At 39.2% G+C, this 18,437-nt stretch overlaps 1 protein-coding gene across 2 annotated transcripts in view; it reads left to right on the top strand.

Annotated features, from left to right (window-relative positions):
• The first annotated feature begins 2,783 nt into the window (after positions 1-2,783).
• The window catches only part of mdfi (MyoD family inhibitor), a 29,011-nt gene continuing 13,357 nt past the window's right edge, over positions 2,784-18,437 (top strand). The window contains exons 1-3 of one of the 2 annotated variants that reach the window (XM_044179146.1): positions 2,784-3,303; positions 4,893-5,094; positions 15,827-15,964. In XM_044179146.1, coding sequence (XP_044035081.1) covers positions 4,944-5,094; positions 15,827-15,964 — 289 coding nt within the window. In that variant the 5' untranslated portion in view covers positions 2,784-3,303; positions 4,893-4,943. The other variant, XM_044179157.1, reaches the window with a different exon arrangement.

The raw sequence follows: 18,437 nt of genomic DNA on the forward strand, positions 1-18,437 counted from the left end.
GAGCCTTGTGGGTGCGGTGAATGGTGAAGTGGGGTCTGAGTCATGAACGGAAGTAAGAGGATAGAGAGCATATGCTTTTCATGAGGCTGATGACAGGAAAATTTCTCCACTATTTCATTGTTCAGTGCTGGAATAGGTGGGGGGAGACTGGATCTTGTACAAACACACATGACTTTAATGTAGCCACAATGTAATATCAACGATCTTCAGGGTCTTTTGAAGCTTGTATTTGGTTTATTTATGCGGGTCTTCTGTTTTTATTACACTATAATTGTACTGTATCACTTTTAGCTGATGTGATGATATCAGATAAAAGACGAGAATTTCCTCATTAACACGTTGTGATCCTGTGAATTAGTTGAAAATGAGGGTGAATTTTAATTTGATACAATTTGGGCTGCAGTAGATGACAAATTGGTAAGTTATGCATGTAAAGCAGCAGGGAGGGCAACTGTTTGAAATGTGTTGATATGAATTAGCTCAAAGAGACTTTGATATGATGCTATTGGTTATCATCGGACTTCCTTTCAGTGGTAGGTTTTGTTAAAATCCTGCATGGGGGACATTTATACTGGGACAGCCTCTCTAAATGATCTGTCTTAATTTTATATCTATAAGAATTATGTGTAACAAAAATATTTAGATCATAAAGTGAGTCTTGTCTGCTGAACTGTAAGTACCCAGCTGTCCCAAGTAAAATACACTATGTCTGGATTTCTTTTCAAAAACAAAGTGACAAAAATATTCCTTCTGGAACTAGAGCTCTCTAACTACTCGCTACCATTGCCCACACAAGCTCTGACCCTCGTGCCCAGACAGACGCTGAGCCCCCACAGAGCACAAATCCTACAAATACTTCAGTGTCAAAGCCTGACTGTTTCAGATGAGTGATTGTACACACAAATTGAATAGGAGGTTTCAAGTTGTTAGTAAAAATGAAGGCTGTCTCAAGTAGAAGATTTACTGCTGTGAATTACCTCACGCCACTGCCACACCTTCAGACTTCAATCACAGAAAACACTCTCCTCAGCCACAACCTCCAGGTGTCAACATGGCATGAGCAGACAAAGGCCTGTCTGTCATGGGCTGTTATTTCTGTATCATGTGTGACCCAAGAAACACAACTAATTCTCATATTTTGGTAATTTATTTTATTCCACCTACCTTAATGTTTGCAATATTAATAAGTTAAGACTTTTCGCAATAATACCCTGAACAAAGTTAGAGAAAAGTTGTGGTTTTATCACGAGAAAGTTATTGCAAAAAGTAAGAAACAAAGGTTTTACTGAACTTGGTAGACAGATTAGGTTCAAGGATCATTATTGTTGGATTTCTGCCATTAAACTATACTAATTTATCATATTGCAAAGTAGAATACACTACATAACATGGAATGTTTTATATATTTGACATTTGGTATTTATGGAGTCTCCTTATCTATTTCGAAACATTTGTCATTGCTGGGTAACCGGTGGTATCAGGTCCTCTGACACCCACACCTGCTGGCATTATTGTTCAAGATAAGTGCGTCAAAACTCAGAAATTTAAATTTTGAAAAGAGGTCAGATTGGTTGATGATATTAGTGAGTTAGGAATGTCAATGGTCAATATATTTACAATGTATGTAGTGCTATAAACACAGGTTTGACAACTATTAAGAGTTTCACATAGACCGATATTTCCCAGTATGAAGCTCACGACTTCCTCTGGTATATCCATACTTACATGAGTGTAAAATGTAAATATACATTTACAGTATATGTTATTATCTAGCCTCCCTGGTTAATTTGTAGTTAGCTAAACCTAATTTGTTTGTTTGTGAAGTGGAGTATCCACTACAGATGTCAGATGATTCATTTTAACTTTCTCATCACACTTCATGTATTTTCATTCAGATGACAGAGTGCAAAATTGTGACATATGTCAGTTCAGTTAATCAATAAAAAATCTCAGTTATCCAGCACTTGATGGCATGGTGATGGTTGTTATGAACAGTTTCAGAAAGATGCACTTGGAGCCATTTTTATAAAGACACATGTTGTTGTCAATGAATGATGCATGCTGAGTTTGGTTTCAGTACCTCTGCTTTTGACATGAAAGTAACTATTTTTAAAACTTTTGAAAATATACCAGCTGATGTCAGTGTCATAGGTGTGGTGGGGATGTGCCTTGCAGGGATTCTTGTAATTACTTTTGAGTGAACAATTACTATCATGAGGATGAATTGAGTCACCACTGACTAAATTACCTAGTTTGGTCTTGTACTGGGACATCTTAAAAGGCCTAGCATGCACACCAGAATGAATGAAGAAAATTCCCACAGAAGGGTGTAAACTAAAAAGAGCAAAAGTTTGGTCAACCCATGTCAGAGTACAAAACATGTACTTGGCATCTTGTCAAAAAAAAGGCCACTGCTCTGAAGAATTAAAGAATTTTACTAAATTTCTATACACCATAATTACACCTGGCTCCTCAGCAATTAACATTTATGTTTTCAGAGTTTCTTCAATGTTGAAACAAAACAAAAAAAACTGAGCCCTACAGATATGCTGCATTTAAGTGATTTTGAGTGAGCATATACAATTGTTACCTGCATTATTGCTCTTGTACATAAAAGTTATATGCACAACGTGTTACTCTATTATTAATGACAACACATATGGTTCCTGGGCTCATAAATCCTGATGAAAGCTAGCCTGTGTTAGTGCTGTGTCTGGTTCGGGTTAAGGGGTAATTATATGACAGTATAGTTCAGCCCAACTAGTTTGTAGCCTGGAGGAAGCACAATCACTGCTGACTGTAGTTTCCTGTCCAATAGCTGAAGCTCAGAAGTCTGAGGCAAGTATGGTGGGAGTAAAGAGAGAGGAGAGACCGAGTACACAGGACGGATACTGCTCATTTTAAGAGTTTAAACAAGTTTGGGACAGTGCTGTACTTGGACTTTGTTTGCAGAAACGCAATAGAAGGTGAGGAAACCTGCAGCACAGACAAAGAGCATTCAGTGAGCTGCCCTGCAGAGACACACAAACTTCCCAACATCTGGTGTGCTGGAGGACGGGGCGAGCCGGAGAGAGAAACTTTGGAGGCGGAGAGAAAACTATCTTCGCTACAGAAACATTTGCATTGATCTGGGAGTTTGGGGCCAACTACATGAGCCGTAAAGAGATTTGGCGGTCGTGTAAAGTGACAAGAGTGAAGGGAAAGAGGAAGGGAAAGGTCTCGGAGGGCGAGAAGTCCACCTGGAGCGGTCAGAGAATGAATTAGCCAAAGGTTTGGCTGCACCACGTCCCAGCCAGAGAGACGGTAAGAGGTTGTTTTCCTGTGCTGTTGATGTGGATCAAAGCGAGTTATTTTGCAGATATAAATGCAGACAGAAAAAAGGATCCCCTCACTGGAGCTGAGCTCGGTCTGAGCAAGCAGGGACTCGTTTTGGGGAAGCAGGGCGCAGGCATGCAATAAAGGTAAACAGATTACGCCCGTTATTAGCTAACAGTACCTAACATTTATATTATTATACTACATTTCAGCGTTCATTTCTTTTGAAAGGTAGACTTTAACATGTTTAAAACCTCGGTAAAAGCTCATATTCAAGATAGAAGTTTGGCACTGTGTGTATTATGCGATGTCTTTTTCTCTTTTCCCGAAACTTCTTAAACTTTTTTTTTTATAAATACCGCTTGAGAAGTACACAACTAAGCCCTTGTGGTTATTTAAGCGTGAAGAAAATTGTATGAACCGAACATGAACTCGGTAAACTTCGCTTCTTCAAGCGCTTTCTCAGCTATTGGTTGTCAAAAGTTTTGGGGGGCAGCGAGTGCGGAGCAGAACCACGGGAGCGCGCAAACAGCTGTCCAGCTGAGCTGCTCTGGCAGGCTGGGCGCGCGCCAAACACACGTTGGCACGTGACACATACACTGAACTCGTCCCGTCTGAATAATGAGCTATAGAACCTGCCTGGTGCTCGGTTAGGATTGGCTGCTCGAATCCTCTTTAAAATATCAGATAAATCACACTTGTGACCTGATTACAGGTAATCATGCAAGTATAAATGTGAGACTGGCAGAAACCACTTAGCAACCATGTAGTAAGAACTAAGGCTGAGCTCTTGCGCAAAAAAAGAACAGTCTATTATTATTTAAGTATTAGGCTATAGATTCTTGCTTTTACTTGATAACAATATATCAATTAGCCTATATATCAATTAATTACTTGGGCAATATGCCCTTGAATTTATTGTTAATAGTTTCAAAATTACATTAAATATTTGTTAAACAGATCACATCATAGGCTATGGATGTTCTCTATGTATTTGTTGCAGGAGTTTTAATGAATCACTTGTGATATACTGACATTACAGTTTTTGTGCACATTTTCTTGTGAGTCAGCATGACATATACTATTTGCTATCATTGAAAAGCTTGGGATCTTTTTTCTGTTGACGAATTACTCTTTGCTTGACTTTTTTTCTCCCTGCTTCTTTTGATTCATCTAGATTTACTCCAATAAAGCACCTTGGAACTTTTAGGAATGCTGTATATAAATAATGACAACTATTTTTCTATTATCTGCACAACACAAGTTTAAAAAGTTTAAAAACTATTAATTAAACGTAGGCTATGATTAGGCATATCCGTTGTGTTACCACTGTTTCATGAAAGCAGCCTGCCCCTTCCTGTAGTGATTTTTGAATAGCTGAAAGGGATTCATGCTGGTTCAAGTTGTGCCTGACAACACCTCTCTCTATAAAACACGGCCTGCTGGCTTGTTGCTCATTTTAACCAGACAATGAGAAATCTTGCATGTGACCCATGCATCTCTGTAATAATAATAATAATAATAACATATATATATGTACGTATGTATGTATGTATAATATCTCCTCTCTGCTTCAGGCTCACTCCTTGGCCCCTCCACCTCCTCCAATAAGAGCCAGGACTACGCCCATGGATGAGGAGAGGAGTGCCCCTACCATCTCCCCAGAGCCACCTGATGATGGGGACCCCAGTCTACCGGCTCCGCAACCCAGTTCACACACAACCTCGACCACAGAGAGAGCCAACAGCTGCTCAAACCCAAAGCCCAGTCCTAGTGCAGGTAAGGAAGAGGTTGCGGTAGAAAAACAGACAAACCTACACAAACAGCTCTCCTAACTCTGGTGTGTAGCTGTTAGTGTTTCTGTGTGTATGTATATGTGTTAGAGGAAGAACAAGAGACTCTACAAACAGTAAAAGTGATGGGTCTGAACATCCCTTGAATAAGCTAATGTTTACAACTACTACCACCAAGTTCTATTAAACCTCTTTTGTTGTTTTTTGGTGTGTGTGTGTGTGTGCTTTTATATAAGTGTGGTTGCCTCAAATAAAAGTGAGATAGGAAATAGTTATTAAGAGAAGAAGCCATTTATTATGAAAAAGAGGAGCTAGTGGATTAGTGCTGAGAGAGAAGACCTCTCTGTGCTCTTTCATGCATGGGAACCTCAATATGGTCGGTGGTAGGCCAGTATGTGTGTGAATATATAGTTGTATGCAACACATTTTCCTTTCTTCACAAGCTATAGGAGGTCTTCTAACCCAAAAACAAGAATAGACCGATTTATTCACCTTCATAAAAGTGTGTAGACTTGAGTCACTGTTGTGTTTAAAACTTTAAGACTGCTAATTAGTCATCGCTAAAGGTGGACTCAGAAGCTGTGTTCTAGTGACTCCCACTGAATCTAAGAAAAATCATTGTGTGTTTTTGATAGATGCCATAGTGAGGTCAGAAGCCTTCTCTCTAACAGACAACAGACTAACAGTTGTGTACTGAAGTGATCGGAGATCAATCTGTGTGGGGACGTGCCGCCTTGGATGATCTGACCAACATGACCATTTCAGCACTGTGGAATGCGTAAAGGTTGCAATGGTACTCCTGGGAATTTGGGAATGAACCCATGACCCTTCCCCTTTGTGTGAATTAACTGACACTGTAGCGGGAACAAGGGGACATGGATCAGTTCAGGGCAATAGTGTGCTGGAATGACTCATCCAGGATCGGCCAAAATGATTCAAATTTCCTCAAGTTTCAGTGAGAAAATGACTGCACTGACTGTAGATCAGGGTGCAGGTCCTATGGGGTAATTGGGCTAGGTGTGGTAAACAGTTAGGGAAGTGTGCAGAGGTTTAAGTGGCTTGTTGCCATGGACAACTGCCACAAAAATCGGCAATGGTTGATGGAGTTCTTTTATTTTTTTGTTTTGTTTTTTTAAAGGCAAGTCTCAACCCAATCTATTATGATTACTGTATTGAATGTTCAAAAATATAGAATCCACACACGCACATCTCTGTTCTCTGCTATATTGCGGTTTACCATGATGAGTGTAAGTACAGCATCAGATTTAATGATGATACCTCTGGGAAGAGTTTTAGCGGTATTAAACAGTAGGTTTGTGCCTGAACATGTTCCCATGGCTGTGCTGACTTTACCTGTGCTTGTTCCTCAGGAAGCCAACACAAAGTATAACTGTGGCTTCTCTCACTAAAGTTAGACTGCTTGTCTGACTGACTGGTCTAGTGTGTGTGTGGGTGTGTGTGTGTGTGTGTGCGTGTGTGTGTGCGTGTGTAGGCTGAGGAGAGGTAGGTGAGCCAGGGTGGGGAGCATAAGATTGGTCAGGCTACCACTGAGGGCAACAAGGCCATGCTTTCAGCGCTCTGCTTCACCCCCCACCCATCCCTCTGCCTGCAGAGTGCAGGGCTTTGGGACAACACAACAGGCACATATCTGCACATCTGAGGCATGAATCAAATTTTTGCCCATGGATGCATTATTAGAAATGGATAACGGATTCCAAGATGGTGCCCTTTATTTCAATCAAAGTTGCTCAGCCAGCGCATATGGCAGAAAAGTTATTTTTCTTCCCGGTTTACCTCCATGTTGTACAGCCCATGACAAATGTGCATTAGTGTCTCTTTTCCTGTTCTGGACTGGTAATCAGACGGAATTGCTATTTCGTTTCATTTCATTAATTCGGACTGACATTAAGTTAGTCAGTTTCTTGTTGGGTGCTTTGTTTTGGCCTAACAATCGGTAGCGAGTGACAAATCTGTCCCATCAACGACATTTTCCATTGACATGGAAGCTGTGGTAGCAGTTGTTAGGAGCAGTAAATTTTATGTTTTTCACATTGATGAAAAAAAATGTTGATTTAAGAGTTGTTATTTCTATAGGTTGGCCATTTTTCTGTTGTTATTTTTCATGAATGTAGCTAGGTAGCTAGCTAGTAGCTATGAAGAAAAATAACATACCCATTCTTAATCCCGCCTACTAAGTTCTGATTGGTCAACTTTTTGGGGTGTTAGTTCCCAATGGCTTGTACAAGACTACATTGAAATGACGCCATGCTCAAAAAGTAGCTTTTCTACTACACCTGTACGGCTACAGGCTGCAGCTACGGCTGTTTATGGGGAAAATGCTTTCTGGGCCACAGTACATTTCTTTTGGAGCATCACATTTGGCCACTGGGACAAATTGGCAACAACTCTGCCACACCATGCCCAGCTCTCTTAATTGATGCTTTTGCCATAAAATATTGTGCGTACAGTAGGGGCTTGACTGTCATAAAGGGGATGGACACATTACCACGAACATCTGTACAATCAAATGCAACGTGATGAAATAGCCCTGCAGCAAATAATGGCTCTGCAAATCTTTCTCTTCAGTGTGGTTGACACTATGTCAAACGGGCGTTGATTCATTTCTGTGGTTCGTTTTTGAGGCCATAGTTTAATTATGACAATGACCTGGCAGCATTGGCATGGGTGCCAGCTAATCACAATGCACTAGATGAGTTCGGTGAGAGTTTTAGCCCTCCTGTCACCCCACACTTTGGGTGCAGTCTTTTCAGCTGTAAGTGAATAAAGCTTTGCTCAGTCGTTACAAGGCCATTGAACACTGGTGTGTGTGTTGACAGATGTGTGCCTCTCGCTGTTGTGAGTGTTGCTCTCACTCAGGCATGAGGATGCAATGAGGCTGTTTATATAGGAGCCTCTTACCACCACATGCTATATTCCCTCATTCTCTTTCACCACTGGCATCTCTCTCACTCTATTTGTTTTCTTCCTCTCTTTTTTGCCCATACCTCTGCTTTTGTCTCTGAATTGATGTTTTTATATTGAAATTGAAATTTTCAAATCAATGATTTGCATTATTATCAGTGTCTTAATAAGCTATAGGAGGTTAACGTTTATTTGGAGCTTGTTGATGTTGACAGCAAATTTTACCAGCTGTAGCTAATTAATGTTTAATTTCGCGAGTTTGCCAAAAAAAATAAGATTTTGACTGCTGTTTGGTTCATATGATCTCTGGAAACCCAGTCTGCACTTTTTACGCTCACCTAAAAATGGTTTAGTCAAGAAGAAAAACACTACTCTGTATTATTTGATGTGTCTTTTTGCTGCAAAAAAAGTCTTTCTTAAGATAAAAAATGTTGCATTAGCTGACCCCATCATGTCGACAGAGATTCAGTCAGACAGCTGGCAGTAAGTTGTTAGAATCTCTCAGTTAAACTTCTAAGCACATCATATTGTTTTAAACTTTTCATCTCAAGAGCTCTGAATCGGGACCTCCAGGATTTGGGGCTGGGAAGCACCTCGTCCTTTCAGTCTGTCAAGGTAGCTCAAGCAACTACAGTAAACTGCAGAGCAGTCAGCAGTGTGATTAGTCAGTCAGGTATCAAACCTTTTACCTTATCAGATGTGAAAAACAAGAAGTTGGTCATTAGCTGTTATCAGCGTTATATTTATTGACCTCATTACCGCAACAACAGGCATTATTTTGTCATTCCTTTTATGTGAAAATAAAAATAATAATAATAATAATATTGTGATAATGTTTGGTACAAATTTATCTTGTTCAATATAAATCTTTCAGCTCTACCTGTTTCCCCAGGTTTAGGTGTTTGCTAGTGTCTCTTTGTTCATCCTGCTGCTGTCTTATATAGAATAATTCCTCTGTCTACATCAAAGTCTAAACTACATTCATTTTATCTCTCTCTGTCTTCGCTCCAGTGTGTAGATGAAGCTATTTGCCTACTTGTCCTTTTTTAGTCCCTGAGGTTTGTTGAGGCTTGTGTCTAATTTGGTTTCTCACAGACTGAAATAAACTAGGAGCAATTTGAGGCATTTTTACAGCATATTTGAACTACGAAAATGAGCGTTTTTTTTCCCTTCACCACCTCGCAAACATTTGAGAAACTGTTTCTGCTGCTGCTGCTCTGGTGGCCTGCACACTCTCTGTCTCTCTTTAGCACCAACCCATGTCATATACTGTTGACAGATAGTGTCAGCATGATGTGATAACGAGCCAAACTGTCTGTCTTGTTGAGACACTTGTTACTGTACAGTTACTGCTAAAGTGACAGATTTGATGGTTACCCGTTCAGGTGTGTGGTTGTTGTCTCTTGCAGTTTCAAGTCTACAGTCGTGGCAGAGGTGCTATGTTGTCGTATGCAGAGCCTGGCCAACACAGCGTTTTTTTAGGTGGATATTGATGCTTTAGAATAATACAAATCAGACAACAATATATCAATATGCATGGTTGGTACACAACATAAACATGTTTTGTGACAGAGATATGTCTGAGTGAAGATATTTTACAGTTGAACAATAAAATCTATTACAAAAAAATGACAGTGACAGTTAAATAATTTTATGCCAGTAAAATATTTATTGCTGCAGTACTCGTTTTGCATATTTGCCTGATACCAACATATCTGTAATAACCCAATATTGGCCTATAATATCAGCCGCCTGCCAATGTGTGAATGTGAGCAGGGTATATACAGTACATTTGCCTCTGTAACTTGAGATTGCAGGGTAGATGTTTACTTTAGTCTCTCTGTTAATTCTGTCGCTCTCTTCCTGAGTGTGAAATCCTACTGAATTCTGTTTATCCTCTCCCGTTACGACCGTTAGACTGTTTGTCCTTAGTTTCCATATGTTGTACAGTACAGTGTGTGTTTGTGTATCTGGTGGTGGGTGTCTGTGTTTCAAGCTCCTTGTGTTATGCAGCAGTATAGGACTCAGTTAGCAAAGCAGCAGTATTTTCCCAGGAACCAGAGGAATCTCAAGACAAAGTAACACAATTAAATTCCCCTTAAGCCTGTTCAACAGCAGACAGTTTTTGTCTTTAATGAGCTTACACTGCTTCATTCTCTCAGCAGCTATAATCTCTGATTTTGGACATATTCCAGTGCTGCACTCTCACAGCCTCTCTCTGCAATGTGTGTGTGTGGGGAAATGTATTTCTGTGTGTGTGTGTGTGTGTGTGTGTGTGTGTGTGTGTGTGGTTTCAACGTTTGGCTGGATTGCAGCTGAACAATTGCCTCTTCTTTCCTTTTCTTTGTGTGTGTGCATGTATGGGTGTGTATATTTGTTGGGATACAGATAAAAACCATGCAGTTGCAGTAGTTATGTGTGCTTTTCTTTGTATTATTCCTCGTCCTGGTCAGAACCCCAGCGGTTGTGTGTGGTTTCAATCAGTTCCAGTCATTACTGCTGGCCAGAGAGCTGCTACTGCGTCGTCTCCACTAACTCCGCTCTGCTGAATATTATTGTGCTCGGTTGCTCTTCACCTCATCTCAATGTGTCTTCTTTTAAATTCTCTCAACTCTTATCTCTATCTTTATGTTTTTAGAGATGAGTCAGCAGGGTGTGAATGTGTGCACCCATTTGTGCCTGAACAGTGTACTTTCAAGTAGGGCTGCAAATGTAACGATCATGTGTATTATCGATTAATCTGCTTATTGTTTTTCCAATTAATTGATTGATTATTTAGTCTATTCAAGTTCAGAAAACAGTTTAAGAAAAATAGAGAGTAGTAAAAAATAGTGAAGTAGTAACATATCTAACACTGTATTATTTTATATTGCATTACTCATATCACTATAAAACAATAATATATTGCTATTTTTGTGCTTTTATAAGTTTATATTATATGTTATATTATAGTATTCTCTTTCATTCTATTTTATATACTTCATTCTATTATTATTACTGTGATGTATAGTGTGTCTATATTACACATGCTGCACATATATTATACATATACATTATATACTTGATTATATTATTATGTAAATTATACTTATTATTCATACCTATACCTACGTACTTCTACTACCGTATATATATGGTTCATACATCATTGCTGCTGGAGTTGCACAACCAGACTTATATTTGCACACTTCACTTATACAGTCAACGTCCCCTCTCTTATTTTTTTATTTATTTCATTCAAATAGTTCTTTATCTGTTACCTCTTAGCCTGTCTCTGTGATGCTTTCACAAAAAAACATGTGACTTTCTCCTCGGGTATGAATAAAGTCTATATGATAAAAGTTTTATTTTATTAACTCATCTGGTGCATTTAGGATGCCTGTTTGCTCCTGTCTGTGGCTGGTGGGGTACATATGTACTGTATGGCTTTGCCAAAGGGATGCACACAGCTAAGAGACCTCCTTTCGTATACACATTAGATGCCTCTAAAGAAGTACAGCTGGTTGAGGTAAACTCAGCTCAGCGCTCTGTTCTCTGTGAACCAACACTCAGAGATCATAGGAACAGCAGGTTGTGCTCCCCTTCAGGTGTTCCAGGATATGTCACATCATTTGCCATCTCACATAACCTGGATTTGTGTGTTTATGTGTGTGTGTGTGTGTGTGTTGCATTAATGCTAACCATTACCCTATGTGATCCATATGTTTGTGTTTTAATGGTTAACTGTTTGTTTACTAGGAAACTGAAATTCCTCTGGATCGCCCCTTCAGGGCCACTGACACGTGTACATACACCAAATTACAAACACACATGAGCACGCACATACATGAACACACGCACACATACACAGTCAAGCGTGCGCAAACAAACACACATACTCACTCACATGTGTAAACACGGAGCCAGATCTCCTCAGCGGCTCTTGATTGCTCTGGTCTGATTTGAATTAGAGGCTCATCTTTCTCAGATCTCAGAAATGGCTCTGAGGTCGCGCGGTTTGGTGGTTTGATGCTGATGCCAACACACAATTGGTTGAAGGCCTGCTTGGATGGCACTAGGGGTTTGGTGGGGATGTGTTTAGCTCCAACAATCGTGGTTTGAACGTTTACAGAGGGAAAGCTTTGACTGAGTCACAAGACCTACACACTTTTAACCCATAGTACTCCTCTGGCAGCAGGAGTCTAAATGAGAATACATAACAGACTACTGTACTGATGTTTGGAGGGGTTCGGCTGACCAGATGACTGAATACATACCCTGCAAGAATGTGCAGTGTTATACAGATATTAAGTGTATATATTTTTAATAAGGGCAATAATACTCTAGTGTCCTTACTACTACTACTACGGCTTTTGTCACACTTCCAAGGAGTTTGCACAACTGTTGTCTTGCTACTTTAGCTAAATCTGTATTTCTCAGATGTAGTATAATAATTACTTCTTGAAATGATTGTTATGGAGTCATGGACCTCATACTGAAGAAGACTGCCCTTTCCTTTCCCGAAGTTTGCTTACGCTGGGCTTTCGTGTGGCTTTGATAATGACATAATTGCCCCCAAAAGCAGCTTCCAGAGAATGAGAACAAAACAACATGAGAAAGAGGACGAGTATAACCGATAAATGCCACCTAAAGCGCTTTTTGTTTGAATTATATTACTGATCTAGATATTTTCAAAAACCTGCCAACTGTCTACAGTCATTAAAGTCAGTTGTTGCCCGCCAGCACGTGGTGAAATATAAATTTTTTATGATCCATCCTCAATATTTTGATAAAATGGATACCAGCTGCATAGAACAATGGACCATTATAGTTAAGTGATTGATTTTGATGGGCTAATTGATAACTGATTAACTAACTGATTATAGGAATATTAAACATGATGTTTAAACAGATAATTAAAAATACATGACTACATGTATGGCTGTCTGGGCCTATGGACAGATGTATGGATGAAGCTACATATATTAATTGTCTTCTTTGAAACCTTGTATAGATAGATAGATAGATAGATAGATAGATAGATAGATAGATAGATAGATAGATAGATAGATAGATAGATAGATAGATAGATAGATAGATAGATAGATAGATAGATAGATAGATAGATACACTGCTTGCCAGTGACATACAAAGCCTATAATACACACATATATCTCTAAACTAGACATTTGGCAGTGTCGAGGGCAACAGTTCTCACTAGTGGCTTTCATATCTGAAGCCGGCTGATTGAGACTAATGGATACAACATGGGCCTTAGAAATGGCTTCCACATGCAGGAGACAAACGTGTGTGTGTATGTGTGCGTGGAGAGAGCTGGTTCTGGATATAGGAAGGTAACATTGGAGTATGAGTATATGTGTGTGGTGTTTGTGTACCACTGTCTAATAGAACGGAAGAGCAGGAAGCACTTCCCATCCCTTCAGGTCCTGTTTACGTCTTCTCCAACTTCACAGAAATGGCCACAAATCACCCCCACACGCACACACACACACACACACACAAACTCATGAAAGTGAAGGCAAACACAAATCCTCTAATGCTTAAAACACTGCTCTTCATCAAGGTTAGACCACCTTACATAACCAAGTGATTCAGATATACTTTGTTTTCTAAGAAAATAAAGATAATGTTCCTTCAGACAGGAACTCTGCAGGTTGGTAATATTGTAGAGTCATCCTGTTTAGCTACACAAAATAATGGTTCTGGGTTCACTGTTTCAACAATACAACATTACAAACATTATAAGAAAACATCACAAACATTGTTAGCAAAGAAATTGTGAAATTCCTGTGTGTACCTCAATACACCATACCATCAATAAATTAGTTATTTATTTAGTAACTCTACAGGCTTTAATTGACTTAGTTTGTCAGCCCTTAGTTGTTTTCTTGTGTGTGTGTGGGGGTTACCAAAACAGCAGAAAAAGGGCCTGACAATAGGTTTATTATTTTTGACAAATGTATTGCAACAATTATCACAGAATTTCATCTGTTAGTATGTTGTGATATTTTCTTCTGTTAAAAATAACATTGTAACAAGTAAAATTCATGCTCATCTCAAGGAGTCAAATATTTCTGACTTTTGTGTGTGTATATGTGTGTTTTACAAGAACTAAATGGAATAATTTAAGGCCACAACTAACGATCATTTACATTATCGATTAATTTGCCGATTATTTCCCCGATTAATTGATTAGTCGCTAGGTCTATAAAAATTCAGAAAACTATGAAAAATGACATCTTCAAATGTCTCATTTTGTCTGACCAACAGTACAAAACAGTACAAAAACAGTTTCACAGATTCATGATATCTCATTTGATTATAGGAAGAGACAATAACGAATACTATTGAAATATAGCACAGCCCTAAAAGTACACCACTAATGTAATAGTGCTCTGTCATTTGAGTTGTTTTTTATTTTCATTTTTATTTGTCACTTAGCGAGATCAGCTGATGATCAGCTTACCTTGGTGGTATTAATGACTTTTTCATGTTCCTGCCTGGACCTACATAAGTACCATGTTTGTTGTTTTTCCAACTACTGTAAAGATAACAGTCCAAAGTAGCAATACAGTAGTTGTATTTGGACCAACCCAGTATCAGAACCAGATAACTGGATTCTACCAATTACTCAGCTCATCCCTAGAAATCACTTTTTTGTTTTTACTTCGTTTAAATATACTGCCTTTATTATTTTCTTTTTCTTTTCTTTCACTTCGCTCAAAGCCCACTGCTTACATTTTCATTCAACTCTCTACAGCTGAGATACCTTTTGCATAGACAATATATATTATATATATATATATATATATATATATATATATATATATATATATATATATATATATATATATATATATATATATATACAATATATATTATATATGTTTAGCTGTAAAAGTGGGAATGAATCCATAGAGTTATGCCAAATATGTGAAGGAATTTATTTGTGAGAGGGAATGTGAACTGGAGACGAAGAGTGTGAGAGGCAGAGGACAGGAACGAGAGGACAGATAGAGAAGTGAGCGAGAGTGGATAGAGTAAATAAACATAGCCGGGAAGTGTTGAGTCCATGCACAGGACATGGTTAGGTTTGTGTGTGTATGTGTGTGTTTATCAAACCCAGCTGGCTCCCATTTGCCCAGGAATGAGTCTGCACCTCTCAGAGGCCCAAGCCCGCTCTGCTTTGAAGGCCTGTATGTAGTGTATATGTAGGTATGAGTGTGTGTGCATAATAACTGCTTCATTAGAGCACTGCATGGTACCGGTGAACACATAAAACACCCAGCCATGTATTTACTGTATATTGCATATACGTCCTTATGTGTTCATTTTAAACTCATACATGCATGCACTCTCAAACACAAACAGCCATCCCATCACACACATAGACCCACAGAGATTTCAGGTTTCACAAGCATGCACATAGACCCCTAAACAGTCCCAAGGGGTTGGATTTAACTGCTTCCAGATGCAAGTTCAGGGCAGAGCACACACTAACACATACAGACAAAATCTTCTGCTTTGTTGAAGTCAGCAGAACTGCTCTGTTTAAATTAATTAAGTGCTAGTGAATGGGAAGTGACATGGAAGTAGACAAAGTAACTGCAAGTGTGAAAACAGCTTGCTGATACCTGATAATATCCAAATGGAAAACAGCTACTCATTCAGGAAAGAAAACTGGGAACCTCAAAAACTTCAAAATAAACTTAACATAAACATAAAACTTAATGGTCTTACAGAAAACACTTTTTTAATTGTGTATGTATTTATGTGTGTTTGTTTTGTTTTTTTAGATGTAGCCCACATCTATACTGAGCCCCTCATATTGAGGTCAAATGGCACCCCAGAAAGGTTGCTAGGCGATGATGGAGACAAGTGGAACAGCAGCCTCTCACACACGGAGCTCACAACACCCAGCAAGAGCACCACATGTGAGTAAATAGCACCCTCACACACACACATTCACACATAGACACACACTCAGAGAGACTGGGTGAGAGTTTTATTTCCATTACCGATCACTGGTCTGATGAGTCACATTGTCCTGACCTTTAACAAATACATTTGCACACCCTGTGGAAATAGGTCGGGTAATCATTCACACAGACAGAAATATCTCAACTGTCAGCTAAGTAGGTTAAGTTTCTGATTTCTTAACACAAGCAAGTCTGCACCCAAATCGCCACACTTGAAATGAAACACCTTTCCTCCTCTTTTCCACTTTCTTCTGCTTCTCTGCATTTTATTCTCTGTCTGTCTGTCGTTGTTGAGACTGGGATTGTTAGGGTATCACCATGACAACACTAGGTGAGTGTGACTGGCACTGTGGAACTTACTTCCATTTCCCAGTCTCCTTTAATTATTTAAGGTTCATTGGACATCTTGGTATTGGTCTAATCAAAATAAATACCTCCAAAAAGTCTCAGATTTGATCAAAAGAGAGTCGAAGTCCTGTCAGATCCAGGCTAGCTGGTTCCACTAGCTTCTGTAACTCAATGCACTCTCTCATTGAGTATTTATTTCATCTGTCTTTCTAAAGAAGTCAAATGTGTTTTCATATTCTAAGATACAGTAGATGAGTATCTACTAAAGTACTTGCTATTAGACTTTTTGTCCTTTGTGTTTTTAACAAAGTTAACAATTATTAATTTTTTTTAGCTTGCATAAAAACTACAGCCCATCATTTTTTTCCAGCACATCCCTCCCTTATCCATGATATTCACCCACATTCATGTTACTAATGACATCTTTCCAATGTTTCAGCTGCAATCTCATGCTGTTTAACAAATGTCTATGCTGGCGTCTGGGGGCCCTAGGGGTTTAAGATGGCAACTAAGTTATTACAACATCCTTGATTCGAGTCCAGTCCAGTTGTCACATGTCATCCATCCCTCTCACTCCTATCCCTTAGGATACTTTCCTATCACCTCTATACTGTCTATACAAAAAATAAAGGAAAAATTAAAAAAGAAAGATAAAGGCAAAAATGCCTGAAAAAATGTGTCCCTCCCTGTCCATTCGCATAGCTCACCACTCAAGTGGCTTCTGTCTGTCAAGCTTGTCATGTTTAACATACAACAGCCTTGAGCTTGTGGGAAATGGTGTTTGTTAAAGGTTGCTTAAAACAGAAAAATTAAATAAACAACAATATTACGTCATTTTGTAAATCTTACCATTGCTGTCTAGACATATGGACCACATAACATACAGCTGAGCATGGTTTTGATTTTTAATAATTTGCGTTGTTACAAATGTCAATGTGATTTTCAATGAGGTTTTCTTACTTCTGTAAAAGAACCCAGAAGTTCCCATTTCACTTGGGCTCTATCTTCTGCAATCTGTGAAACAGTTTTTTTGACCAATCCACGCCAATAACATTTCTCATTGCTGTAACATAAAATAGCTACTGTAGTTGGCAGTTGTACAGGAATAACTAACTGCAGGAGGAGAGATGAATGTGTCTCATATTGTGTATGCTTTATTTACACTCCGCTCTCCAAGTCTAAACTACTTCCCAAAATCTCCAGCTGTCCAATCATTACACTCCCCAGTGGGTGTATCAGTACCTCCCCATCTCAATTTGCTGGTGAAGAGTGTCACAAGACCTGGAGGAGTTCCTTCCAGAGTCATCTCACCAACTGCCACCACCCATTCCCCTCCCTCATATTACAAGTCTAACGATTATGTGTCAGCCAGAGAGACACTCTTTCACTCCTTGATATGCAGTTGCTCCAACCCTCTGTATCAAAGCCAAAGGTTACGCAAGTACGCTATGTCATTACCCCACCACACATATTTTTCTTGCTTTCACTCCAGTTTGAAATAAGTAGAATCTCAACCTAATTCTCAAACTAGTTCTGCTATGTCATTTATTTGTTTAGAAGACCAAGCTTCACAATAATAACACCCACAAAATTCTAGCTAAGTTGTCTCGATGCTTGGCCACTAACCTAAAAGCACTGTAAAACTTTTAAATACCCTAGAGTGGTCTAAATCTGTCCTTGGATGGATGAAAGGAGGAATTGAGGGGTGAGAAGACAGTTGAGTAAGCTGACATCTGAGCATGTGTTAGAAAGCTATGAGCATTTTTCCTGGAATCCAGGGCCAGACATGGGTGACATGCACAAAAAGACAAACTGAATGACCAGCGGTTCAGTCAGGAAATGGATAAGTAGGTGAATGCAGTGTGTTTTGAGTTGAGTAGGTGTGTGAATGTCTGCTGTCTCTGTCTATGTTTGGGATCTACCTGTCCTGTCTGCTGTCTGTGTCTATTTCAGGCCCAGGCTGGAAGACAGGTTTGGGTTTGATTTTTCTTTCTGCCCTTCTCTCTCTCTCACTGCTTAATTTTACATCCCTATGAAACCCACCAGCTCTATATGCTGTGCAGGGAAGGTTATGCAACTA

The sequence above is a fragment of the Siniperca chuatsi genome, linkage group LG2 (assembly GCF_020085105.1).
Source record: "Siniperca chuatsi isolate FFG_IHB_CAS linkage group LG2, ASM2008510v1, whole genome shotgun sequence".
In the NCBI taxonomy this organism is placed as follows: domain Eukaryota; kingdom Metazoa; phylum Chordata; class Actinopteri; order Centrarchiformes; family Sinipercidae; genus Siniperca; species Siniperca chuatsi.